We start from the raw sequence: 27,532 nt of genomic DNA, 5'->3' as shown, positions 1-27,532 counted from the left end.
GGTATCTAACAAAATTGAAAAATCTGTCACATACCCTATGCTTCAGCAATTCTTTGTCTAGGTAATTTCTTCATACCTGTGTTTTACAAGGAGATGTGTACAGTCCCTTGCCACATACTTGATATTAGCCCAAACTTGTAAGCCATCTAAATGCCGCTCAGAGGAAATAAACAGATTGGCTTACTTGATTGTGAAGGCTGGGAAGTCTGAAATCTGTAGGGCAGGCTGGCAGGCTAGAAGCTTATACTGCAGTCCACAAGCAGAATGCCATCTTCCTCAGGGAAACCTTAGTTTTATTCTAAAGCCTTTTCAGTTGATTAAGTGAAGCCTACCCAGATTATTGAGGATAATACTTAAAGTAAACTGGTTGTAGATGTTAACCACATCTGTAGAATTCCTTCACAGCAACACCTACATTAGTGTCTAATTGACTGGGTACTATACCCTGTCATGCAGACGCCTAGAGCTAGCCATCACAGTGAGATATTATACAGAAGTTAAATCAGAATAGACCAGTCAGTATATAACAAGGTGGACTGGTCTCAGGAACATAACACTGAATAAAAAAAACTGTAAGAGTGAAATGTGTTATGATCCCATTTATTAAAACGCACAAAGCAAAATTTTGTATCATTCATGACTAAATACATGTACGTATAAAAGTATAAAATAGGAGTTAGAAAATGAACAGCGTTCTTAATTGACGTCTCCCTGGGGAGGCTTGGCCAGAACGGTTAAAGTGTCCTGTGGTTGGTAATGTTCAGTGTTTTAATTCCGTGACGCTGAAGGAAATCAGTATAGTAGTGTTAACCATTATTCCTATGAGGACGCAGGTAGTTGAGGAATCTTCTTTACTTTTTCTTTTTTTTTAAGGCAAAGAGAAGAAGAAGGTCAAATATTTGTTTGCCTGGGTAGAATTGGTCAATATTGTGTTGCCATTAGAAGATGTTATTAATAAAAAATCAGGAGTAATATTACAGGAAATCCTCTAAAAAGAAAATATTGTAGATGGGGCTCCTGGGTGGCTCAGTCGTTAAACGTCTGCCTTCGGCTCAGGGCATGATCCTGGCGTTCTGGGATCAGCCCCGCATCAGGCTCCTCTGCTGGGAGGCTGCTTCTTCCTCTCCCACTCCCCCTGCTGTGTTCCCTCTCTTGCTGACTGTCTCTTTCTCTCTCAAATGAATAAATAAAATCTTTATTAAAAAATATATATATTGTAGAGACTCCCATAATTTCTCACACTAGAATAGTGCTCTGTCATACAAGCATTTTCAACTCACTGTATTGAACAATTCCCTTTGAGGAATTGTATTGAGTCCTGAGAGGGGTGAGTGCAAAGGTTAGCAGGGAGGCTGCCTGGGCATGACCTGTGGGACCTTCAGCAAGGTTTTTAAATTAGCATCTTAAAGCTTTGGTGTCTCATCCATAAAATGAAGATAATAATCATGTTGTTAGGATCTAATGAGACAGCGCATGTAAAATGCTAGGCACAGAGCCTGACAAATAGTAGCACTCCATAAACGTCAAAATGTATCCCACAGGGAAAAAAAGGAATAAAATGTTCTCAACTGAGTAAAAGAAATAACACCTTCAATTTCCTTTGTACCCCACACTTTTCTAGAGGTTTTTGTATTCATGGTCTCTGTCATCCTGATGTGACACTTCAAGGTAGAATAGCCAGTATCATTTATTTTCATGTTACAGGAAGTGAGTGAGGTATCTGGAGACATCTATGGAAATGGGAATGTTCATCCATTTGAAGAGTTACCTATTATTTTAGACTTTTATCTTGCAATATTAATTATTACAGTTGATTCAGTGTGCACTAAGTGTCAAGTGCTTGGAAGAGCACATCAGTGTTCCATAAATACTACTTATTATCTCATTGAATCTTCATACTCCTCATGAGATCCAAATGGTCATTATTTACATTTTATAAAAGAGGAGATTGAGGCTTAGCGAGGTGGTGATGTGATTTGCCCAAGTTTCCCCCCCCCCCAAAGTTTTTTTTCATCCCATGTTCCCTGGGCCCATTACTACGGGGATGGCAGGTTACAAATGATAGGTAATGCAAACTGGTACATAATGCAAGTTGATAGCTCGTAGTTACAGATAGATAATACAGACTGAAGGAGAACCCAACCACTATTCACATCTGGCTGATAAGCATGTTTGTGTTTTATAAATTTGAATCTTGAGTATTTCTGCTGTAAATTAATACTTCAAACAAAACATCTTTGTTGTCTTATTTTCCTTTACTTGGCTTGTGCGCCCCATTCAAGATGGGTATGAAAAACAGGACTCTTTTTTTTTTTTTTTAAGATTTTATTTATTTATTTGACAGAGAGAGAGATAGCCAGTGAGAGAGGGAACACAAGCAGGGGGAGTGGGATAGGAAGAAGCAGGCTCCCAGCAGAGGAGCCTGATGTGGAACTCGATCCCAGAACTCCGGGATCACGCCCTGAGCCGAAGGCAGATGCTTAACCGCTGTGCCACCGAGGTGCCCCGAAAAACAGGACTCTTCTGACCATCTGTTAGCCTACAAGCAGCTGCTTTTTTTGCCAAATTTACTCACTAATATTTTCCCTAAAGCCAGGGGACATAATCAGATACTGATGATGTTAGTCCAGGAACAGCAGCTTCCAACAACACAAGGAAGGAAGAAGTATGATTTTCTACAATGTCTATCTAGAAGTATTCTCAAACAGTTCGTCCTTATTAACAGATAATCTTGTCACATGACATTAGAATGTGCCTTGATTAGTTTAAGCGTTTGTGACCTTGCTGGATTAATTTGTATGAGATTATATAGAATAAAATCATATCAGTAATATCGAAAATTTCAGGGATAAATATGTTACCTGAAGCACATTATAAAACTCCCTATTAGAGATTCTTAAATCACTTTTAAAAGCTTATTCCAGTGTAACTATTACCTGTATTTTTCAAATGAGAAAAATAAAGCACTGAAATATCAATTAATTTGTCCTTGGTCTTGTAGAGAATTGGAAAAAGAAATGTAAAGAAACCAATTCTTAGAAATTTAAAGTCAGCTCAGTTTAACTATCTGGCTAGTCATAACTGTATTAATTTATGCTTCTTAGTCTATAGTTCCATAGTGGTAAAGGTAATTTTCAAAAATGGAAGAAAAATCTAAATGGTGAGGAAGTTAAAGCCATCATAAGATTGTATAATTCAGTTTAAAATTATAATGTGTTGGTCTACAGGAAGCAGAGGAAATGCATGAGATAAAGGGACCAGCTAGAAGTCTTATAGGTTCTAAGGGGTCTATTCCTCAACATTTTATTTGGAACAGCTAACCATTAATTCTCCAGTCCTGCTGAGTGAGCCATTGATCTTTTATCTTAGAACCAACTCTTCTTCATATGAGACTCAACACATGTAGAACAGTGATATCGGCAGTTATTTTAACTTCGACTATCCATATTACTCTCTGAATGGAAATGAAACTCATTTTGGTTGAAACTGGTTTGGCAAATTATCCTCCTCGCCAGGCAGTAACAGGTAGAATACATACTAAGCTTTTGTTATTGATTGTTAACGGAATAGTGCTTCTTGGACCATTAATACATTTTATAATTCATTTTGTGTTTATACTTTGTATCTTAAACCTTTTATTCTTAGTGCCAAACCTAAATTAAAATGGATTTGTTCATTACTACTGGTGATTTTCTCTAAATCATAGGCTATATAAAAAATTTAGGTCTTAAGCCTTAACGCAGTGCATATGACCTTTGACCAAACAGCTGCCCTCAAAAAAAAATGTGGGACCCATCCAATTCACAAAGATATCCACTTCTACTTATAAAACTTTACAGATCGTGGAATACAAAGGCAGCACTGCTTTTTGTTCCTGGGTTTAAAAATACATGTACTTCAGCTAAAATAACTAGATTAATGGCCAAGAGCCAGGTCTAGTAGAAATGGATTTTCCACTGTTCAAAGGGGCCAGAGTTTCCGGGGGAAAAATTTCTGTAGCTAAAGCTAAATAATAAGGAATTGAAGTATATGTTGAACTTTCAAGCTTTAAAGGTCTTATATTGTTTTCTCTGAAGCTTATTGTAGTTCCAGGTCTTATTAACCTGTTTTTCCCCTGTAGCATCATTTGAATAGTGGTTTATGCTTGGTGTTAACTTTGGAAGTTCTCATTAATTCATTGTTTTTCATATTTTAAGATAGGACTTACATGTAAACATTTCAAGAATTATATTGAGAAACCAAATTATATTTTCCCCTTATTTGGGTAAGGTGAACTAAGAACAATCTTAAGAAAGAACACAGATCTGGGCTTCTTTTTATGACTGTTTAATGATAGTAGGCAGGGTTGGCTCTGTATCTGTTTCCTTATATTCTTACCATTGAGACTCAGCGTCATAAAATTATTATAAGAATTTTAAAGAGATATTTAAAAAGTAGTTTTCTTTTTATTAAAGAGTAATTTTCTGATGAAGCTATTAGAGTTTAAAAATTACTGAAAATCTCATACATTGGTGGTGGGAATGTAAAATGGCACAAGCACTCTGGAAAATAGTTTGGCAGTTTCTTACGAAGTTAAACATACAACTACCAAATGACGCAGCAATTGAACTCCTAGATATTTATCCTAGAGATAGGAACACTTATGTTCACAGAAAAACCCGTATGTGATTGTCCATATCAGGTTTATTCGCAATTGCAAAAAACTATAAACAACCCAAGTGTTCAGTGGGCAAATCTATAAATTGTGATACATTCATGCTATGGAATACTACCAGCCAAAAAAAGGGAATAAACTATTGATAACATCCAGCAACTTGGCTCCCACTCCCCCTGCTTGTGTTCCCTCTCTCGCTGGCTGTCTCTATCTGTGTCAAATAAATAAATAAAATCTTAAAAAAAAAGAATCAGACGCTTAACATCCAGCAACTTGGGTAGTAGTTCTTATGGACATTGTGCTGAGTGAAAAAGCCAGTCTCCTCAAGTCACATTACTGTATGATTCCATTTTTCGAACATCCTCACAATGACAAAATTACAGTGATTGAGATCAGTGGTTGCCGGGACTGTTAGGGAGGCTGTGGCTATAAAGGGGTAGCATGAGGGAGATCATTGCACTAATGGAACAGTTCTATATTATAACTGTGGTGATGGTTATACAAATCTATACACGTAGTAGGATTTCATAGAAACAGTGCACCCCCTCCCCCAAATGAGTGATACAGAAACTGGTAAATACAAATAAAGTCTGTAGTTTAGCTAATAAGTGTTGTATCATTGTCAGTTTCCTGGTTTTGATACTGTACTATGGTTTTATAAGTTACCATAGGAGAGGCATACCTGAGAACTCTGAGGTTTTTACAACTACTTGTGAATATTAAATGATTTCAAAATAAGCTTAAAAACAAAACAAGGAAATTGAGAAATGATGATAGAAATAGCATCTATGGCCACAGGTCCCTCCGATAAGGTATGAGGCTTATTGTCTTGCAGAGAAATTGGTAGGGGGAGTCATCATTGGCTTTGGGGCTTTATGGCTACTGGTTATGGGGCTCAAACAGATGAGAGGCTCTAATAACACAGGATGAATGGACTTCCAGTTAAGCACGGCAGATTGACCATGAGGTTTCTTTTTCTTTTGCTTCTAATAATACATTGAAATGATAGCAACGGAACTTAAAAAGGAAAGGGGAAAAAAAAACCCATAAATCCATGGTGTAAAGGCTTGAAAAAAGACTTAGCAGTTGACAAAAGGCCTAAGAAAATTTGGGGTGGTAGAAAATGGACAGAGGAGTGATAGCTGCCTTAAGAAAACCTAAAGAATCTTCAGTGGGAGAGCTGATGAGGGCTGAGCCGTTCACTCCCTGAGGCTGAGGAGCAGTCCACAGAAGGTGGGGAAGGAGGGGACACCCAGGGCTAGAGTAGGAGTTACACAAGTTGTTTAATGGCCAGTTTTCCTTTCCTGCCACAACCACCAGTACTACCAGCAGCTCCCTCTGCTCGGTGGCCTGGAGATTTAATCTTAGGATATATTGAATCAGAGGAGTTCTTGATGTGGAAATACCAGCAGTAGTAACCTTGGAGTAGAGAGCAGAGGAGTTCAGTAAAAATCAGCCCAGTAAACTGTGGAATTCCCAACCCATTCCCCTTCCTGATGGGGGAAAGCTGACCACCTGGTGATTGCCTCGTCCCCTACCCTTGACAGAAAATGAGAAACTTCTCTGAAAAGACTCAGTGGACCCTGATTACTGTCACAGGGCCAGTTTCTCTGTATCTGACTTGTCCAGTCACTCCAAATGAAGCCCACTAGTCAACAACCCCACAAGCTTCCAGCCAGCATTTTAGGGCTTTACTCTTAAATATGAACTGGTGACCAGGGATCACCAGATGTTTGTTGAAAAGCCTCCAACACAAAAGACAGATGGATGCCAAACAATGAAACGAAATAATCAGGAGATAATATGGGGAACTGGAAGAAAATAACAAAAAATAATGCTTTTAGTTTATTCAAATTAGAGACAATATTACATTCACAAAATAAGAACAGGATGCTTTTAAAAAGGAATAACCAGGGGCACCTGGTTGGCTTGGTTGGTTAAGCATCCAACTCTGGGTTTCAGCTCAGGTCATAATCTCATGGGTCGTGGGACTGAGTCCTGCATTGGACTCCATGCTCAGTGGGGAGTCTGCTTGAAGTTTCTCTCCCTCTGCCCCTCCCCCTGCTCTCATGCTCACTCACTCTCTCATATAAATACATCCTGAAGAAAAATGGGGGAGGGGGATAACTAAAAACAATGAAAGAGCCCAAATTAAAAATACAGTGTCAAAAGTTTTAAAAACATAATGGGGGTACCTGGGTGGCTCCGTCAGTTAAGCGCCTGACTCTTGTTTTCGGCTCAGGTCATGAGATCCAGCCCCACATTGGGCTCCATGCTCAGTGGGGAGTCAACTTGAGATTCTGTCTCTCCTCCCTCTGCCCCTCCCCACTCTTGCACGTACTCTCTCTCTCTTCCCTCCCTCTCTCTCTCATTCTCCAAGATAAATAAATGTTAAAAAATAAAGTAACATAAAGTGGAGGGCACATTCCAACATTTTAAATGTTGGAATGTGAAGTTGATATCTGTCAGAGATGGGGGAACAAAAAGTGGAAAATCAGAAAAAAGGTAAAATGGTTAGAGAAGAAACCAGGATATGTAAAATCCTCATCAGAATTCCAGAAAGTAGGGAGAGAGAAGAAACAAAATAGGAATATTTTTCAGACCTAAAGGACATAGTTTTTTATATGGAAGGCGTGTATCAAGTGCCTAGTAAAATAAATGAAAAAGGCCCCACACGGAGACAGACCATTATGTAGCATACAGGGCTTCCCCCACCAAAGTCCTATACAAAGGAAGAAGAAATGATGGCTGACTTCTCCGTAGCAAAACTGGATGTTAAAAATAGTGGAGCAATATCTTTAAAATTCTAAGGGAGAACCACTTGAGCTGTGTAATACTCTGCCCAGCAAAATATCAATCAAATGTCAAGGTAAAGATAATTTCAGACACCTGGGGACTCAAATTTACCTCTTATGCACCATTTCTTAGGTTGTTTTGGAGAATGATCTCCAGCAAATAGAAATAAATGAAGAAAGAGGAAGGTGTGGAGTCCAGTTAATGAGACCTCTAACACAGGGGATCAGAAAGGGACATGCAAGGGTAACAGCGTGGCAGGGACAGTCAGGCCAGACTGAGCAAGAGGACGGAGAGTCCTTGGAGGAAGTTCTGGGGAAAAATGGAATGGAGGATTAGCTGACAACTTTGTGTGTTTGTAAAGTACTGATAGACTTCTAGGAGATGTGATAGAGCGTGTGGAAAATTTTAAGGTGGATTCGTGGAAAACTAAGCTGGGAGGAGGGAGATGAGAAGATTGTTAATCCCAGGAGAAACAAAAAGTGTACCAAGAAAGGAAACATAATCCTTAGTACATTCCTTGCATTGTAGTGACCGATATTTACAAAGTTGTAATAAACCCTGACCATCAGCTTAACCAGGAAATTGCCGTTTAATTATATAGGAAGGATTGAAGTAGGGAAAGTGGGGTGATGTGGAGAGCTGAGCCCTCATCTACTGTAGTAGAAAGCCAATATTTATCATCCAAAATCAAAAAATCAAGAATATTATCCCAAACTATGGCAGTAAATACAAGAATAACAGCTCAGTTGAAAGTGCTCTTGGGAATAAGTTCAGGTTTGAGGAAAGGTTGAGCCAGGGGTTGTTTTTCATGATAAGCCTTTATCACTGTTTGATAAAATAAAAGTTATGTTCTCTATACTGATTTATAAAGGAGAAACTTTTTATTCTGCAGAGCATGTGTATCAAGTATCTGCCCCTTTGTTGGTTTTTTTTTTCATTCTTTTGATTGCTTGGTTCTCTACAAACGGGGTTCACATTTTGAGAGAGGGGGCGAGGAGACTTGAGTGGTCTACCTGGAATCGTTAATATTGTGAAGCTCATTATTCGTAGATGGAACAAATACCATGTGTTCTGAGTCAAGAAGTCAGAGCCCCGTAGGAATGATCTATTGTCTCTGCTTCAATTTAGGGTATTTTAAGTTTAGATCAACATTCTAAATAATTGCCTGTCTTAAAACTCATCATAGCATTTATCTCTATGTTCATGACTTTCTAGTGCTACAGGAATGACAGTTTTAAAAATGAAAACCATGGCATTTGCACAGCTATGGCATCATGAAGTCCATGAGAGGGAAACCATGCCTTCCCATCTCTTGTGTGCACAGGACCTACCATTCAGTAGTTACTACATAAGTACTTAATGAATAAACAAGATCTCTTAGAAATTCCTGTCCAATTGATAACCAAAACATTGCTCATATAATTAAGTTCTGATCATGTGTGCCTGTTTTTAACACTAGTCTGACAACCATTAACCTACTTAAACCCCAAAGGGAGCATCAGCTTCTGGGCCCTTAGCCCTTGTGGGGTGTGCTTTGTAGGTATGCATGTCTGCTGCTTTCTCTATTTACAGTAGGTTCTAGGCAGCCCTTGGGCAGTGGAAGTCTGCCAGGATTACACATGCCTGGCTGGTGCAGGGACCCAGTTCCATCCGTAAGGAAATATGTGCTCTTTGTTGTTTTGAAATAAATATTCATAGCTTTGTAGACTGTACTGTGAGGCATACATAGGTACCCCAGGCCATGTAGTGACAAAATCTAAAGATTATTTGATCTACTGTTTGCTTATTTTATTAATTTGTTTGTTTTATTTGTCAGAATGTTATGGAACAGTTCAATCCTGGGCTACGGAATTTAATAAACCTAGGAAAAAACTATGAAAAAGCTGTTAATGGTAAGTCTCTTTTCTAAATTTACAGATATAGTGCAGATATAAAAACCATCCAGTAAATATTTTACTTAATTTTTTTTAAGTGCTTAATAGTGAATTTTTAAAATATCTAAGTTGTTAGAAATTATTTACATTTAATTCTATGAAGTTTGCAATGGTAGGATATTAGTGGATCTAAAATGAATAAATGGAATCATAGGCTGTTATAAGTGACACATTTTAATGATCAAATCATGGTTATTGACACGACTCAATATTTTATATCATTGCCATCAATATGTTTTCCACTTTGCAAACCAGATTCTTTGTGAACTAATAACATATGAAACGTGTACTTAAAATATTTGTTGGTATCTTGTAGCAGAGGAATTATTCTCTTTATATAGAAGAATTTCCCTCATCCCCCAAGCAGTATCAGTGACTTCTGAACCCCTCACCCCTTCAGAGAGCAAGAAGGAGACTTGTTTTAGAGTTCTTGCACCGCTGACTCTCCTTTGATGACTGCTTAGTCACAAGGGCACAAAGTCATTGCATTAGATGCCCCTGTGAAGGAAATCACCATGACATGACCTGCAGTGGTTTTTTTTTTTTTTTTTTCTTTCTAACACTTGCTACCTCTCTGAGGCAGTTTTATAAGGTGACTCGGGGACCTGCCAGCAGTGGCTTAGTCTCTTGCTAACAAGGCTTCTCCCCAAAGGGACTATTCTGCACTTTTAAAGTATTTCCAGTATTTTTGCAGGCCATCTGTTTTTTACTGAAGCCATTGAGAAATCGAGATGAATTTGTGAAGTCCTTGGTAAGAATTTGTAGCATACTTGAGGATGCCAGATGTGCCGTCAACACTTAGGTCATAAATCAGGACAATATGCACAGCTAACAAAGAGCATAGAATGAGCAGTGTCACAGGAATTTGAGTAGTGAAGGTTGGTGGGGAATGGAGTAGGCAGTGGACCTTGTAGGAGCTGTGCAACTGACAGATGTTAGGTTTTAGGCAGAAAAGACCGTGTCCAAGCCAAGATCTGAGGTCCACACTGGCATGGGTGGGAAGCTGTTAGGGAATAGTAAAATACAAGGTGGAGTAGGGTCAGGTTATTAATGCATTTGAATGCAGCATCAGTTACCTATTGTCACATAAGCAAGTGTCCCTAAACTTGGTGGCTTAAGACAACAATAGTTTATTTCTCAAGGTCCTGTAAAGGCAGTGCAGTTCTCTAGCCCCCAGGGGCTCAATGGGGAGTCAGTGGGGGTGCTGGGCTCCCTCCCTCCCAGGGACATAGCAGGCTGTTTCCAAGAGCAAACCCCTGTTGGAGTTATACTTCCTGGCACCCCATTGGCCAAGGCGATTCAGATGACCAAGCCACCCATCAATGTATAGACAACCACAAAGGCTGGGAATTCTGGGAGGTGTGGTATATTGAAGGCCATTACTATGCAAATCTATCATGAACTCTGTGGAATATGGGCTTGCACTATGGGGAGTGGAGGCCATTAAAAGTTTTTGAGCAAAATTGTAACCTAATGAAATCATATTTTAAGGAAAAAATATCTGGTAGGATATAGAGTAGATTGATGAATTAGTTGGTCAGCCACTAAAATAGAACAAATATGCTTTGTTCCGTAAAACAGTGTGATAGAAAATCTCTTAATATATTCACAAAGTGGGGATGGCAAAAATATGAGAATATTATTTGATTCTTTATTAAGTTCTGGATAAATGATAGTTTTCAAAGTTTACTTTATCATAAAAGCAAGGATATTTTATCATTCTGAGGTTAGTTTTAAACATAAGTCATCAGTTAATGAAAAATTTCAATATAATTTGTGAATGCAAACGAAAAATTTTGTGTATATATATATTGTGTAAACCTGCATGCCATTCTCCCACCAATCTGCTTTTCAGCCTTATCAGTATCTTACATTTTAAAATCTTCATATTAAAATATAGAATGTATTAGCTTGACAGTTTATTGGCTACCAACCTTGTTTTTAGGGGGAGTCCTCTCTTTTTCAGTTCTAGCTGAGATTGAAGAGTCAAAAAGCAGTATAATTTAGAATGGAGGAAATGGCCTTAGCTGGAGTTGTATGCACTCCCTCTGATCTGCCACTGACCTTGGGCATGTCCCAGCATATCTCCACTCCACTCTCCTTCATAAAACAGGGTGATAATACCACTGACCCACGTCTTCGTATTCTTGGGTAGATGAACTTAAGTAATGGCTTGGAAAGTCCACATAAATGCTACTTGTTATTGTTCTTTTTTACAATTATACTTTAGGGTTATTCTCAGACTTATGAAATAACTGTATAATAGAGCATTACAGCTGTTAAACTTGTACACATATATAGTAAAAGCCATAACTTTTGTAATTTTTTAACTCCGTAAGAAATGCTAAAGTGGATGAATTTGCCATGAAAATACTACTTTTTTGTCCAGTAATATCTTCAGCTGGACTTGTACATAATTTGTTCTGTGACTCCCCCCCCCCTTTTTATACTTGAAATGCCTTTCTAATTCACCATTTTAAAACAACACCCGTTATAAAATCAGGGCAAAGCAGTTGGTATGGCCTCTGGTTTTCTTCATAGTAAAAAGGAAAGGAATCTTAGAGATGCCTAAGGGCTCTTGTAGCTCTAAAATTCTGTATTCTTCAAAGTTAATCTTTGAGTGAAGTAAAATAAATTTTCTTCAAAATCACCCTTATTGAAAAGCCTGCTTGTTGTAAAGTGAAGGAATCCGTATTAATAGCTCACGCTATTAGGACATTTTATAGATGACCATCCTTTGTTTCAGAAAGGATAGCTACCTTGCCCAAGGAGGTCATGTCATTAGAAGTAAAGGTAGAATTCAAACCCAGGTCTCTCTTGCCCCCAATTCCCCGTCCCAAAGAAAAAGAAAGGAAAAGAAAAGAAAAATCAAAAACAGATTTTTGTACCTTATAATTTATTCATCAGAATCAATTTGAAAGGAGAGATACTATTTTTAAGATGATTAGAATCCAGTTTCTACAGAAATAAAAGTTTCCCTTGTCTCTGACAAAAAGGTGGCGGGGGGAGGACAGAACCTTCAGTTGTTTTTCAGGTAATTCTGTTGTGTTTTTAGAATGATTTGTCTTTCAAATTTCATATATTTTCCCCCGACAGCAAATATATTATTGGTTGTGGCTCAGAATATCTTAGAAAAGCCATTGAAAGACTAGGTTCCTGGGCTACGCCATACAAGTCCGTTTAAGTAATAATGTTGCAGACCTGTATAGCTGTAGAGTAACTATCAGAGAAAAGATTTCTTGCTGGAGTGGATGAGTTTGCAGCCCTAATTTGATGTTGAAAACACATCCACTCTGAAACTGGCATCATGATGAAGGCAGGGCCTTTTCTGGACTTCCAGAACCTGCTGTTGAAGGTTCCCCAGGTCTGGTCTAAGGTGGAGATCCTATAGGGTTTTCCACCAAGTGGGGGCCTCTGGAAGTACAGTGGAGGGACCTCTGCCCTGGCATAGCTATTAAGCACAAGCCCTGCCTTCTGAGAGCCACCCTTGGCACAACCCAAACCTTTCTGCAGCCAGAAGGGGCTGAGGGATATTTGAAAGCAAACCTCCATGGCACTTCCTCTTTTCTTTGTCTTAAGTGATGACTTTTGCGTGTCACCTTGCTTGTCTAGCTATGATCCTCGCGGGAAAAGCCTACTACGATGGAGTTGCCAAGATTGGTGAGATTGCTACCGGGTCCCCCGTGTCGACAGAGCTGGGTGAGCTGACTGTCCATTATATACAAACACAAGTTGAGCTGGTTCCAGGGCCTTTCCTCCTGTGAGCCCTTGTAAGAACACACAGAGTGGCCCAAATCCAGAATAGTAAGAAGAGCTAGCCCAGTACTCCAGTGTGTTCACTTCCGGAATGACTGAGTTTGCTGTGGTCTGTCGAAAGTAGAGGCTTAGTTAGAGGGCAGGCCAAGGCCAGTGGCTGGCCTCCCTGCTCCCTAGGAATTGGGCTTCTGCCTCTAAACTTGAGGCCCTAGCCCTTCCCCTTGGATCCCTGGAGCATGAAGCCCAGGGAGCTTTGACCTACATTCTTAAGGAGATGGGCACGGCAGGCTTCCTGACTCTGGCAGAAGTGTTTCCTGTGACTCACTTAGCAGAGAGTCAGACTCCTTTACGTCCTGCTCTTGGCTCTCACTGCTTCCACAGTTGCTCTCAGTTGTGATTTTTCCGGTTTTGCTGGTATGAATTGATCTCCTGTGCACACGCAGAGGGCAGCCACACCCTCGGCACCGCCAGCTGCCGAGGGAATCTGGGTTTCTGTTTACAGAGTCCGTTCCCTGCGCCCTCTCCTAAGGGTGGAAAAGTCGCTGTTTTTCCTTTTCTAATAGCCCCACACATAACCATCATTTCTAAATCTTGAGTAAGGAATGAATATGTTATATTTATTTATATATATATATTTTTTAAAGATTTTATTTGAGAGAGATGAGCGGGGGAGGGGCAGAGGGAGAGGAGAAGCAGGCTCCCCTCTGAGCAGGTAGCCTGATGCAGGAGGGCTCGGTCCCAGGACCCTGAGATCATGACCTGATCTGAAGACAGATGCTCAACCAACCAAACCACCCAGGCACCCCAGAATATGTTTTATTTTAAATGAATATGTTGTATTTTACAAAGGGTAGGATTTCTGGCTTCAAAAACATGTCATAATTTGAAACATTCAGAATAGCAGAGGAAAATATTGGTAAAGTGTGGGTATTTAAAGAAAAGTGTTCCTCCAATTAAAAAGCAGAAAGGGAAGCTGGGGGTGGGGCGGCTTGTAGGATTCAAGTAATTCACATCATTTCTATATAAAAGTGTCTTAAGGGTTTTCAGGATTGCTTGGAGAACTCTTACCTGACCCATAAAAGTGGAGGAACAAATTCAAGGTGTGATAACAGTGCTGGGGTTGGGGGCTGGGCTGCAGGATGTGAAGTGGAACTGGGCACTCAGGAATATTTTCTGACAACTTCGGTTCTTGAGGAGTTTGTAAAGAGTCTTGAAACCTAGGCCTGAAGTGATGTCGTGTGATGAGTAAGTCCGTACTGCTCTGTTTACTAGAATCAGTTACATGCAGACATTTTTCAAAGCCCTGACTTGGATTTTGTTGGTGCTGCCATTTGTGCGTGTTCTGACAAGGTCTGGACCCTAGAAACTCTGTCCTTAGCAGAGTCAGTTTAATAAAATACACACTGCATTGTATAGACAGAAGCAGATAGTAAAACTTCCTGGGATGATGGAGATGATTAGAGGTTTCCAAAAATAGGATTAAATTAAAAAGAAACATCCTATTTGTGTCAGGCGCCACGGGAAAATGTATGACCCTTATATTAAACCATATGGTGCTCTGATTCACCATCGTTCAGTTTGCCTTTTTAATGTTTTATGGCTCTTGCTACTGTTTAAATAAGATTTCTGTTCCACACCTTACTTTATTCAGCTGTGAGTTCATAACGTTGAATCAGCTATTTCCACAGCAACCGTGTTGTTGCAAACACGGGCTGAAAACTTCTTCAGTTTCGGTGAGGAAAATATGTTGCAGTGGCAGAATTTCTTTCATGTGGATATGTGTTTTATTTGGAGGGAATGGAAATAACTTATGTGTTTTATTTTTGTTTCAAGTTGTCTTTTTGCTTATATTCACCATGTCATATAGTTAGTAATTTTCTGCTCATCTGCAGCAATTTCACAATAACGTGCTACCCTAGCAAGCGTTGCTTCCAGAGGCCTGTTGTTTAACTTGTTTTCATGTGCCTGGGTTTTTATTTTGTTTACATTCCTTGTATGAAAGACTAATGAACAATTCGTAGAAGAAAGAGACCTAAGATAGATTCTATTTTTCTCATTTTTCAAGAAGGTTTTATTGTCTTATTACTGGCTTTTGGTGTTGGTATTCATAACTTTATTATGAAACATTATAAATCCCATCTGATAAAACTGAAGGGCCTTTCATATGTGAAGATCATGGATCATTTCAAAATTTTCATTCCTGAAAAGTATCATCTCTGAAAAACCTTTGTGTGTCGCCCCCCCCCCCGCCATCCCCAAGAAATCCTATAGCTTTAAAATTTTCAGTTTAAAAATTTTGCTCAGGAAGCGAAGGGGATGCCGAAGAATTCTTATTTCTAAAACTGAGATTACAAGAGTAGCTTTCACTTTAATGTTGAATTCAAATATTTTTTTAATGTTGCTGTAGGACAGCCTTTCTTATCTTATATACTTTTTTACATGAAATTTCTGTTATATTCTTTCTGATACTTTTTTTTCTTAAGATTTTATTTATTTATTTGACAGAGATAGAGACAGCCAGCGAGAGAGGGAACACAAGCAGGGGGAGTGGGAGAGGAAGAAGCAGGCTCCTAGCGGAGGAGCCTGATGTGGGGCTCGATCCCATAACGCTGGGATCACGCCCTGAGCCGAAGGCAGACGCTTAACCGTTGTGCCACCCAGGCGCCCCTCTTTCTGATACTTTTGTACTTTGGGAGGTGGGTGAAGAAAATATCCTCTAGGTAAAATATTGACCTAATTCATAGAAATTTGCTGTGAGGATTCTACTTGGAAAACCTGACCAAATGTATTATGAGTGTTAATTAGAGTGGCAGAACTGAGCATTTCAGTGTCTCTCCTCACTTTAGGAGGGGAAAAAAGGAGCTAAAAGCTGGAGGAGAAAAAAGTTGATTCACCTTTTGCTTATTGTATCCTTGTCATTTGGATTGGTGCCTATTCAGACAGAGCTATTGCAGTGCCATTTCTGATGCCTGGCTATGGGTGTTTCCATTTAGATATCCCTCTTAACACATCAGCTCACCAAATGCTATGTGAATAATTTTAAGATGCTTTTGCCTAAAAGTAACAAATACCCAATTAATAGTGGCTTAGGCATTAAGGAAGTTCATCAACCCACATAAGAAGGCCAGGAGTAGCAGATTCCTGATTAAGTAATGATTACTAAGAACTCAGGTTCCTTATGTCTTTCTTCTCATCCTCAAGCCCAACTCATGGTACCAAGATGGCTGCCATTGCTAGTCTTAGGCATCACATCCTCTCTCTTCCCATTGTATCCAAAAGCAGGAAGGGGAATTTCTTCTCAGTTGTGCCCTTTACAAAGGAGGGAACCTTTCCCAAGCAGCCCCAGCACATTCATCCTCTCATGTCTCATGACCCTGCAGCCAGAGAGCTTTCCCTAGCACTGTTAGGCAAGGAATACTGAGGGGAAGAGCTGTCAGGAGGACACCTGATGACACCACGTCGGCAGGCAGCTCTGGTATCAAAGTCTCATTTCAGCAATTTTCAATGAAAGGAAAGGACTTATACAGATGTCCTTGCTTTAGCTGTGCCTCATGCTACATAGTGCTTCTGGCATTCTGTGTCTCTGAGTGGGATTATGTTTTTCTCTGACATAGGGTGTGGTTTCACTAGCATGTGTATACTTCAGACGTTGTGATTGTTCCTTCTCCTGGACACTTGCTTTTTCTTCTGAAAACCATAGCCATCCTTTGCAGTCTTTTCCTATTTGGGAAGTAGGACTCCAAGCACAGAGGAAGAATTAGGGGTTTGGGGGGGTAGTTTCCGTTTTTCTGCCCTTTTGTTTTTCTTTTCAGCCTTTGGGTGACTTGTAATCATGAACTCTGAGGTGCATTTTCTCTGCCTCAGTTACTTTCCTTTCTTTCCTCCTCTCTTCTTCCTCTCTGCCCATGTGTCTGTGTGACCTCACAGCCTCATTTTTGAAAACTGGGGAACCAGAGAAGAAGACATCACCTGTAATTTTACCACTTTAACACAACTACGTTGTCATCACTGTATTCTTTTCTGGTCTTGTCTTCCCTTGAGGATGCTCGTATACAGCATGCCTCATAGCAAACGTCGGGTGCTGGCTCTGCCAGGCACAGGGCGCAGCACCCTATGGGTGTCATTTCATCTCATATGCCCAACGGCCCTATGAGTTGGGTGTAGGCACTTTCACTGTCTGTTACAGGTAAGACCTGGAAGGGAAGGGTGTGCCTTAGATCACACAGTTGGTAATAGGTTGTTCGAACTTAGAATCCGAGTTCCTCGTGTCTGCACTATACCATACTTCACTGAGGCAAAGGGAAAAAGAGCCAACCAGCCAAGAAGGGGCCATTGAAGAGGAAGAAGATGGGAACCCCATGATGGAGACCTTTTCAAGAGGGAGATGAGCAGGAAGCAGAGTGTCAGTGGCTAAAGACTGCAGAGAGGCTGCAGTTGTGGTGATTAGATGTCACTGGTCCCCTTGGAAAGGGTGGTGGTTTCACTAGGGTGCTGACCATAAATGCCAGGTGCTATGTTACGGGGTTAGGAAGGATGGAAATTACAGAGAAGTTCATACACACACACACACACACACACACGTATGTAAAATACGTTATATAGTAACATAGCATATATATGGCTCTTACAAGTATTGCTTGACTTTTGCACTTGTACTGCTGTGCTTCATATGGAGGCCCAGATCTCATTAAGTGCCTGCCTGCTGTGTGTCATGTACTTCATGCATTGCCTCATCTCGACCTTGGGAGCCTCATGGATGGATTTTTCCTTCATGATCTGCAGGGAAGGCAGTAACCCAGTGTTTCCTTGATGTGGCTAATAGGCCCTAAGGGTAAACTTGGCGTTCAGCTTCTTCCACATGGCGGGGGGGAGATCCTCCATGGGCACCCTCTTTGGGTCCTGGGTCCCTGACTATGTGCTCTGCAGCCAAGCAAGACAGAACAAGAATTATAAGAGTTGGTGACCCTAGAGAGTACGGTAGGTGGCATCGGTGTCACGGGTCATAGAGCTTCCCCCCCTCCCCAACTGAAGCACAGGAAAGATCCTGTGACCTAGGACAAGGAGGCCAGGCTAAATTTTATTTTCCCCTGAGACCCTGGCAGATAGCATGCTGCCCAACGCCTAAGAGATGCTCAGTGTGGTTTACATGGTTACTTTGCTGCTGTCAGCTTTTGTGACTTTGGGCAACACTTCATGTCTGTAAGCCAGTTGGCATGCCTAAAGGGGATGATGGCAACACCTTCGGGGTTGTTTGAAGATGAAATGCGATAATGTGCTTCGTGGATTCTGAAGTTTCAAAGACCAGAAAGATGCCTCTCTGTTGCCACTTCATATACGTACAAATATTTGAGAACTCAAAAACATTACAATTTTTTTATTGACATTATTCTCTTCTGTAGAGTTAGAGTAGGTGATGTAAGTGTGTAAGCACATACAGTTTCCTTGATTATTCCTGATTATTCATGAACCAGTTTTTCAGTTCTCTCCGCAGTATCTTTGTTTTCAGTTTCATGAATCTATGCTCTTACCTCTATTTTCTTCTTTCTCGTATCTTTGGGTTTACTCTGTTATTCTTTTTCTAAATTCTTAAATGATACATTTAATTCATTAATTTTACATACAGTCCTCATTTTATTTTTGTATTTTATTTTTTCAGATTTTATTTGAGAGAGATCAGAGAGAGGGAGAAGCAGACTCGCCACTGAGCAGAGAGCCTGATGCGGGGCTCAATCCCAGGACTCTGAGATCATGACTTGAGCTGAAGTTAGACACTTAACTGAGAGCCACCCAGGTGCCCCACAGACCTCATTTTAGACAACAGTGCAGGACCATAAAAATGACCATGCAAGTTAAAAGCATTGAAAGCGGGGCACCTGGGTGGCACAGCGGTTAAGCGTCTGCCTTCGGCTCAGGGCGTGATCCCGGCATTATGGGATCGAGCCCCACATCAGGCTCCTCCGCTATGAGCCTGCTTCTTCCTCTCCCACTCCCCCTGCTTGTGTTCCCTCTCTCGCTGGCTGTCTCTATCTCTGTTGAATAAATAAATAAAATCTTAAAAAAAAAAAAAAAAGCGTTGAAAGCCTTCTTAATAATCAATGGGGAAAATTAGGATTGTCCCATGACCTTTAAAAATGTTTGTCAAAAACTAAAGATTCTCTTAGTCTCATTTATAAGTGTATAGGGAAATGAAAAAAATAGTAAAACTAGTATTTATGTAGTACACAGTAATTTAAAGCATTAGAAACACTGGTAATTAAAGCATTTTTATTTATTTGTAAAACTTGAGTGGTTTCAATGACACTTGTCTCCTCCTGTAACTCAAGATATGGAATAGGCCTCTTCCGTACCCTTTTGCAGATTGTCATGCTCTTTTCTAAGCTCTCATCAGCTTCCAACATTGTATCCTTTGTGATTTCAGTGGGGTGAGATATCATCGAGATGTCTTTTAATGTGAAGTTTCCTTTGATGTCCCTTTCTCTGAAACGTCTTCATTCTTTTCGTCACAACTTCTTTGCTCACTCTTTACTAAGTTTGGGCTTCACTCCGTTCTTGTGGCTGCACATCCAGAGTCTCCCAAACGACCACAGTGTCAACACTCCCACAGCCAGCTACTTCTTTAACTTCTTTTACTCTTTTTTTTTTTTTTTTAAGATTTTATTTATTTGTCAGAGAGGAAGCACAAGCAGGGGAAACAGCAGGCAGAGGGAGAAGCAGACTCCCCACTGAGCCAGGGAGCCCGATGTGGGACTCGATCCCACTGGGATCATGACCTGAGCCAAAGGCAGACCCCTAACTGACTGAGCCACCCAGGCGCCCCAGCTCCGTTTACTCTTGTTGTTACTGTTGTTCATTTCTTTGCTGCACTTAATCTTTCAGTTATCCATTTTTGTAACATGTCATGGGTTTATCTCTGGGAAACAAGGAGGCAGCACAACTACTGCACTTTGCTGTCTGTGTCACACTGTCTTAATCACTGTGGCTTCATAATGCATCCTGGTATCTTGTAGTAGACATCACGTAGAACAAGCAGACCCTCTTACTCAAGATCGCCTTGGCTGTTGTAGGACTCCTGTGTTTACGTATATTTTAGAATCAGTTTGTCGATTTCCACTAAAAAAAAATCTCCTAGGATTTGGACTACAGATTAACTCTGTAGATAGATTTAGGAAGTTTTGACATCTCGGCAGTACCGAGTCTTCTAATCCACAAACATGGCACTTTTAAAAAAATTTATTTGGGACTTCTTTAATTTCTGTCAGCACTGTTTTGTGTTTTTAATTGTAGAAGTCTTGCACATTTTTACATATGCGTCCTTAGTTGTTTATGGTGGTTTTTGTCCTCTATTGTAAATGGTATTTTTAAATTTGTATTTTCTGATTGTTTGATTCCATTGAGTTTTCAACTTCAGTGACTATTTTTCATCACTATTAAATTGTATTTAGCTCTTTTGAAATCTACAAATTAATTTTTGCCATATTTTTTATAACAGCTTTGAGATGTAATTAACCTACAGTACATTTAAAGTGTACACAGTTTAGTGGATTTTAGTATATTCAGTTTTAATTATCACCACAGTTAACTTTAGAATACTTTCGTCACCCCTAAAAAAAATTTCATACCCACTAGCAGTCACTTCCATTCACCCCCAACTCCAGCCATATACAATGATTAATTATTTTATCTCTAAAGATTTGGTTATATTGAATAGTTTCCTATAAGTGGAATCCTACAATATGTGATCTTTTGTGACGGGTTTTTTTCACTTAGTGTACTGATTTCAGGATTCGTTCACATTGTAGCATGTGTGAGTACTTCCTTTCTTTTAATGGATGGATAATATTATATAGGTATACAATGTTTTATTTATCCATTTATCAGTTGGTGGATACCTGAGTTGTTTCTGTCTTAACTAGTAGAAATAATGCTGCTGTGAATATTTGCGTACAAATTTGTGTGTACATGTCTTCTTAAGTGTACAGTTAGGAGTGCAATTCCTGGCTCATACAGTAACTCTAACCTTTTCAGGAGGTGCCAAGCTGTTTTTCAAAATGAATGCACCGTTTTACATTCCCACAAGCAGTATGTGAGTGTTCAATTTCTCCACATCCTTGTTAGCAGTTACTGTCTTTTTTATTATAGCCATCCTAGAAAATATGAAGTAATATCTCACTTGGGTTTTGATTTACATTTCCCTAGTGACTAAGGTTGTCGAGCATATTCTCATGTTCTTACTGGCCATTGTGTATCTTCTTCCATTGTGTATCTTCTTTGGAGAAATGTCTATTCAGATCCTTTGCCCCCCCCCCCCATTTTTTTTTTTTTTTTTTTTAAGATTTTATCAGAGAGAGGGAATGCGTGAGCACAAGCGGGCGGAGCAGCAGGCAGAGGGAGAAGCAATCTCCCAATAAGCAAGGAGCCCAATGTGGGACTCCATCCCAGGACCCTGGGATCATGACCTGAGCCAAAGGCAGAGGCTTAACTGACTGAGTCACCTAGGCGCCCCATCCTTTGCCCATTTTTAATTGGGTTGTCTTTTTACTGTTGATTTTGCAAATTAACTTTTAATTTGGGTTTTGTTTTTATGTTTTGGTTCCTTTTATTATCTGTGCAGTAGTTCCATTGTTTGAAGTTCTTGAGGGGCTAATTCTGTTGGTGCTATTATTGTGCCTCTTGAGTCTGATTCATGAAAGAATCTTTCTCTTTATAAGGGTTTTATTATCGTCTTACAGTTCTCTTCTTATGTTGGGGTAGCATCTGTGGAGGGTGTAAAAGTTTTGTCGCCATTGGAAGTCACCAAGAAATGAAAAGGAGAAATGCCAAGCAATGGTGGGACTTCTGTGATTTAAATATATTTAAATAATATAGTTTACGTCTTAAAAATAAAAATAGCTGATGTAAGATGACTTACCATTTGATAAAATTCTTGTAAAACACTTAGAATTTACAAAGCAGTAAAAATGCCTCTCTATTTTCTGTTTTATCCATATGAACAAAGATATTATGCAAGTTTTGGAGGGTGAAGTGACTCAAACTTTATGGAAAATATTTTAATGTAAATATCCAAAATTTGTAAGTTACTCTGTCTGAAACTTGAGAAATAATAGCAATTTTTAATTTTCTGTAAATCTGCCAGATACACATCCTTCCCCCAAAAAAGTCATATCCTGGTCATTTTCTCTAGAAAATGAAAGGCTCTTTACGAAAAGTCTGTTCTCCTGTTGTAGAGAATACTCAGAAAATGTGTCGTTGCTTTTTTCCAACTGCAATTGAAAGTAAAATATTAATGATTCAAGAGAAATACCAAATTTTAGTCATTTTTATGTTAAATGCTCTACATCACTTGAAGATTACAATAATAATTAGCATATATTTTGAAGTCTCTTTCAAATTCATTTTGCTAAAGTATCACCTTTTATCAGTTGTGCTAACTAACTGCAGGGGTGAGCAAACCAGAGTCAGAGGGCTGGCCAGCACTTATTTGTAAATATAATTTTATTGGAACCTGACCACACCCACTTTCTCAGGTGTCGTCTGTGGCTTCTTTGAGGCTACTGTGGCAAAGTCGAGTGGATGCAACAGAGAAGTTTGTCCCACAAATCCCATACTACTTACAACCTGGCCTTTTAAAGGCCATTCTCCAAAGAAAAAGCAGTTCCTTACCACTTGCTAAGTGCTGGGCTTTAGCATAGATTACCAACCACAGCAGTAGGAGCGCAAGAGCACTACCGCTTTGCCTTGTTGGGAGGAACTAACAAAGAGCCAGAAACCAGAGCTCGATAGTCAGGATTGGTAGGTGAGATATTTTAATCCACTGTGTTTAATTGTTAAATAATAAGTCACATGAAGAATTCATTGTCAGAGTGTGTGCCTGCAGTGCAGGCATTAATCTTTATCACGTGTACGCAGTTCACCTCAGGAACAGTACTCATTGGAGAGGAAACTGAAATGTGTGTAAAACTTCCAGTTTTGTCCCTAAGTCAAACAATGTTTATTTTAAAAACTTAGAAAATATTGAAGAAAGTAGAAAGGGAAAACAAAAATAGAGGAAAATGTTTTGGCAAAATATTTAAAAGAAAGTTTGAAATGGTTTTTTCATTTTTTAAGCATGGAAAAATAAAGTTCATTCTCATTTATTTCTCAAGAAATAACGGGAGACTTTCTTTGGGGAATTCACAGATTTGCTTTGAGGTTCTTACAGCTCAACGTTACATAAATTTAGACTGTTATTTTGTTCCTGTTTAGTTAGCTTTTCCATTATTTTGAATCATTTATTAATTTGTTTGGCCCAGTTTCTTAACATCTTCTGTTTTGTGCCCAGTTTGTCTCCTTATCACCAACTAACCTACAAAAGTCACAGGTTTTCTTTCGTTATTGATAGAATGTTTATAGTCATGTAATTTATTTTTTATTTTTATTTTTTTAGGTCATGCAACTTTAAGAAATACATTTGTTATAGTTTTGTTGATACTCAGAATCAGTCTTAGGTCTTAAAAATAAGAACAGAAAAAAGTCGCTGAAAAATCTTTAAAGAAATGTTATGAATTTTCAAAAAATATTGCAAGTATATTTCTAAGGTCTAGATAAAGTAAAATAATTGATACCAGAATTGATGAGAGAGCTAAGTTGAGCCAAAGCAGTTTTGTTTTTTTTAAGATTTCTATTTTTTGAGAGAGAGAGAGAGAGAGAGCAGGGGGAGGGGCAGAAGGAGGAGGAGAGGGGAGGCAGATTCCCTGCTGAGTGGGGGCTGGATGCGGGCCTTGATCCCATAACCCTGAGATCATGACCTGAGCAGAAACCAAGAGTCAGACCCTTAACCAACTGAGCCACCCAGGAGACCCAGAGCAGTTATTTTTCACCAAAATCCCCCATCTTTTAGTTTCAGGTTAGGCTTACTTTAAAGAGATTAAAATCTTCCCACAAAAATAGGAAACAATCAATAGAGAATTTTATTTGCTTAACATCATACCTGCTATATGCCAGGTGCTGTTTTAAGTACCTTATGAATACTAACTTCCATACTCATCATGATAGCTCTCTGCAGTGTGTACTATTATAATTATTTCCATTTTGCAGATGAGGATACTGGGGTTCAAAGGGAGTGACTAACTTGCAAAGGTCACCCTGTTGGTTAATGGCTAGTTAACTGGATCCCAGGCAGTCTGCCAGCCATGTGATTTAATTTTCTATATATCAAAAAGGTGTGTTTTTTTCTGACTTGCTGTATTTTATGGCAGTCAAGATTATCCTATCCTTGTTATAGTTTGGCAGATAAAAGGTTGTGTTAAGTAGTGAAGCATCTTGTAATCTAAAACTGATTCAACACGTGTGAGTCTCCGTTTTGTGTTTTCATCAGCTATTATCAGGATTTTCTGTTTTGTGCTTCAGAGCATTTATAACATGACTGTTTATTATTTTTATTGTTTAATTTCAGTTTGGGATTTGGAAAAAGATTGTCCTGGAATTGTACATGTGACAAATGCGTTTGGACTTTGCAAATGACTTTTGTCATTTCAGTTTTCAAGTGGCAAATGCTCACTCAATATGTGTTTGTCCCTTTGGGAGCAAGAAAGATCTTGGCTATAGTAATTATAGAGAAAGATAGGCTTATAATTTATAAATAATTTATATAACGTCTATGTACGGACCTCCATTTAAGTCCCCATATCATAGGAATATTGGTTTCTGTATAAATTCCTAAAACTTTAAGAGGAGATTCTGTATTGTAAATTGTCTTCTTTACAAAAATTATTATAAGAAAAGCATTCTTTTTCTTAGCTTTGAGGTAGCTATATGTGCAAATGAAGTGCTATAATTAGTAAAAACTAGAGATGTAAGAACTAAGTTGTCAAATCAAGATGAGTCAGTTTAACATTTAATACTTCCTGATTGCATGGTGGGCACATCCTGAATGTAAATCTGAAACATCATTCCCTGTTTTTCATAACTTTATTATACTTACCCATTCTCGTAAATTTTTGAACTTTGAAGTATGTGAAGAGAAAATTATTTTGTTTAAACCCAATTTTCACAGTTATTCAAATTGGTCATCTTCGTCTTGAAAGATATCGTGTGTGCTCTCAACTCAAGATGGAGAAGAGTATAGGAATCCCTGTTCTCACGCTCTCAGCCGTAGCCAAAGAACAGCTGGTCCGGGGGCCACAGCAGCTACACAGGTCACGGTGAGGGGCAGTGGCTCAGAAGACCCAGGGGGCTTTGCTTCACCACCACCGCCATCATTGTTGAGGGGCTATTCACATTCTCTTACAAATGCTGGAAGATGTCTTACTCTGTTCATGGCACTGTGCTAGGCCTAAAGTTATGTGTCAGAAACAAACTCACTAAGTTCTAATACACAAATAGAGGAGGGGAATCAACTTTACAGCGTGCCAAGGAAAAGCAGCTCTGGTCAGATGCACAGGAAACAGCAAAAAGGGTGTGACCCCTGTGACAGGTTGAGGAAGGAGGATAAGTACATAAAAGGGAAAGGGATATGCCAAAGATCGGTGTAGTTAGAATCATGTTGGGAAAGGGGCTTGGCTTGACCCTGCCAGACAGACATGCCCAAGCCGACTGTGATGCCAGGGTGGAAAGTGATAGCCATGGTGTGGGGTTTGGGATAGGTTCTTTGTTAGTACAAATGGGATTCTGACGGTTTTTTATCTTTAGCCATTTGGGAATAAATACACTTCCTTAGGTACTCTTTCCTGTTCCAAATGACTTAACAAAATTATTAAAAGTAAGGATGCCAACATGCACATGAAAAGATACTCAGCATCGTTAGCTATTAGGAAAATGCATATCATAACCACAGTGACATACCACTTCATGCCCAACAGACTGGCTCTAATTTAAAAGACAATAACAAGTGTTGGCAAAAATTTAGAGAAATCGAAACTCTTGTACATTGCTGGTGGGAATGTAAACTGAAGCACCCATGGTGGGAAAGAGCCTGCCAGTTCCTCACAATTTTAACGTAGTTACTATGTGAACCAGCAGTTCCATTCCTTAGATATGTAGAGAAAAATGAAACATGCCTGCACAGAATCTTAGCAGTATGTTCACGGTAGCCCAAAGGTAGAAACAACCCAAATGCCCAGCAGCTGATGAATGGATAAACAAGATGTAGTATATCATTATAACACAATAGTATGTAGTCATTGAAAAGAATGAAGTACTGATGCATGTGACAATATGGGTGAACCCCGAAAACATGCTAAGTGAAAAAAGCCAGATAAGACCACATATCACATGATTTCATTTATATGAAATTTCCAGAGTCAACAAATTCATGAGAGAGAGAAATTGGATTGGTGGTTGCTGTGGGCTCAGGGAGGGATGGATGAGGAATGATTGCTAATGGGTACAACATCTCCTTTTCGAGGGGTGAAAATGCTTTTGAACTGGGTAGTGGTAACAGTTGTACAACATTGTGAATGTACTGAGTGTTGCCACTGATAAATTTGTGTTATGTGTATTCTACCATACAGACATACAAAAAACAAAAAAGGTGGGGCACCTGGGTGGCTCAGTTGATTGAACATCCAACTCTTGATTTGGGCTCAGGTCATGATCTCGGTTCGTGAGAATGAGCCCCACACCAGGCTCCATGCTCATCACAGAATCTGCTTGAGATCCTCCCTCTCCCCGTCCCCCCACTCAAGTGCTCACGCTCGTGCTGTCTTTCTCTCTCAAATAAATAAATGAAATTTAAAAAAAAAACAAAGTATGCTCTTTCTGAGAAGTTGCCAGTGTAGGGTATTCTAATTAATTCATACTATAAACAATATAGTAAACATTGTATTAATTCAAGAGGCCAGTTACATATGCTTCCCAATCCCCTTTAAAATGCAGGCAGCCCAGCAGCAGTGTTGTGAACATCTAATTATGTATGACTTTATTCTCCTCAGCTTTTCAGCAGGAATCTGCAAACCTGATTTAGGACCCCAGGTGGTCAGAAATTTTTCAGACAGTCTGCTCTGTGCTGTGCAGCACGTCTCACATGTGCTCGCTCCTAACCTCACCATAACCTGGGGAGAGTTTTAGTTGGCCCCGACCCAGTGTGAACAGCACAGTAAATGAATTTTGTTGGCGGTCACGAAGTTCAGAATTCAGAAGTCTCATTTAATTCTCACAACAGCCCTCTGAGGTGGGGATATTATTTCCATTTTGTGGACAAGAAAACAGAAGCTTAGCTTAAGTAACTTATCAGACTTCACACAACTGGTTAGGGGTGAAGCTGGGGGTCTTTTGATCCCATGGAGAGTGGAGGGCTTCCCTAGACTGAGGGAGCTCATGTGCAGCACAGCTTTTAAAACTGTATACTTAAGTCTGAATTTGTGATTTTGTAGTCCTTAAAGATGGCCCCACAGAAGTTGGGTTTATGTTGTGTAGG

At 39.5% G+C, this 27,532-nt stretch overlaps 1 protein-coding gene across 1 annotated transcript in view; it reads left to right on the top strand.

The window, feature by feature from the left end:
• The window catches only part of BAIAP2L1 (BAR/IMD domain containing adaptor protein 2 like 1), a 91,494-nt gene that overhangs the window by 14,291 nt on the left and 49,671 nt on the right, over positions 1–27,532 (top strand). The window contains exons 2-3 of the mRNA XM_040634776.1: positions 9,267–9,342; positions 12,997–13,083. Of these exons, the coding sequence (XP_040490710.1) occupies positions 9,267–9,342; positions 12,997–13,083 (163 nt within the window). The remainder of the gene's footprint in view (positions 1–9,266; positions 9,343–12,996; positions 13,084–27,532) is intronic.

This window comes from Ursus maritimus, unplaced genomic scaffold (assembly GCF_017311325.1).
Source record: "Ursus maritimus isolate PB19 unplaced genomic scaffold, ASM1731132v1 scaffold_2, whole genome shotgun sequence".
Lineage (NCBI taxonomy): Eukaryota > Metazoa > Chordata > Mammalia > Carnivora > Ursidae > Ursus > Ursus maritimus.
The sequence above is the reverse complement of the archived record's forward strand: the minus strand, read 5'-3'. Positions and strand labels throughout refer to the sequence as shown.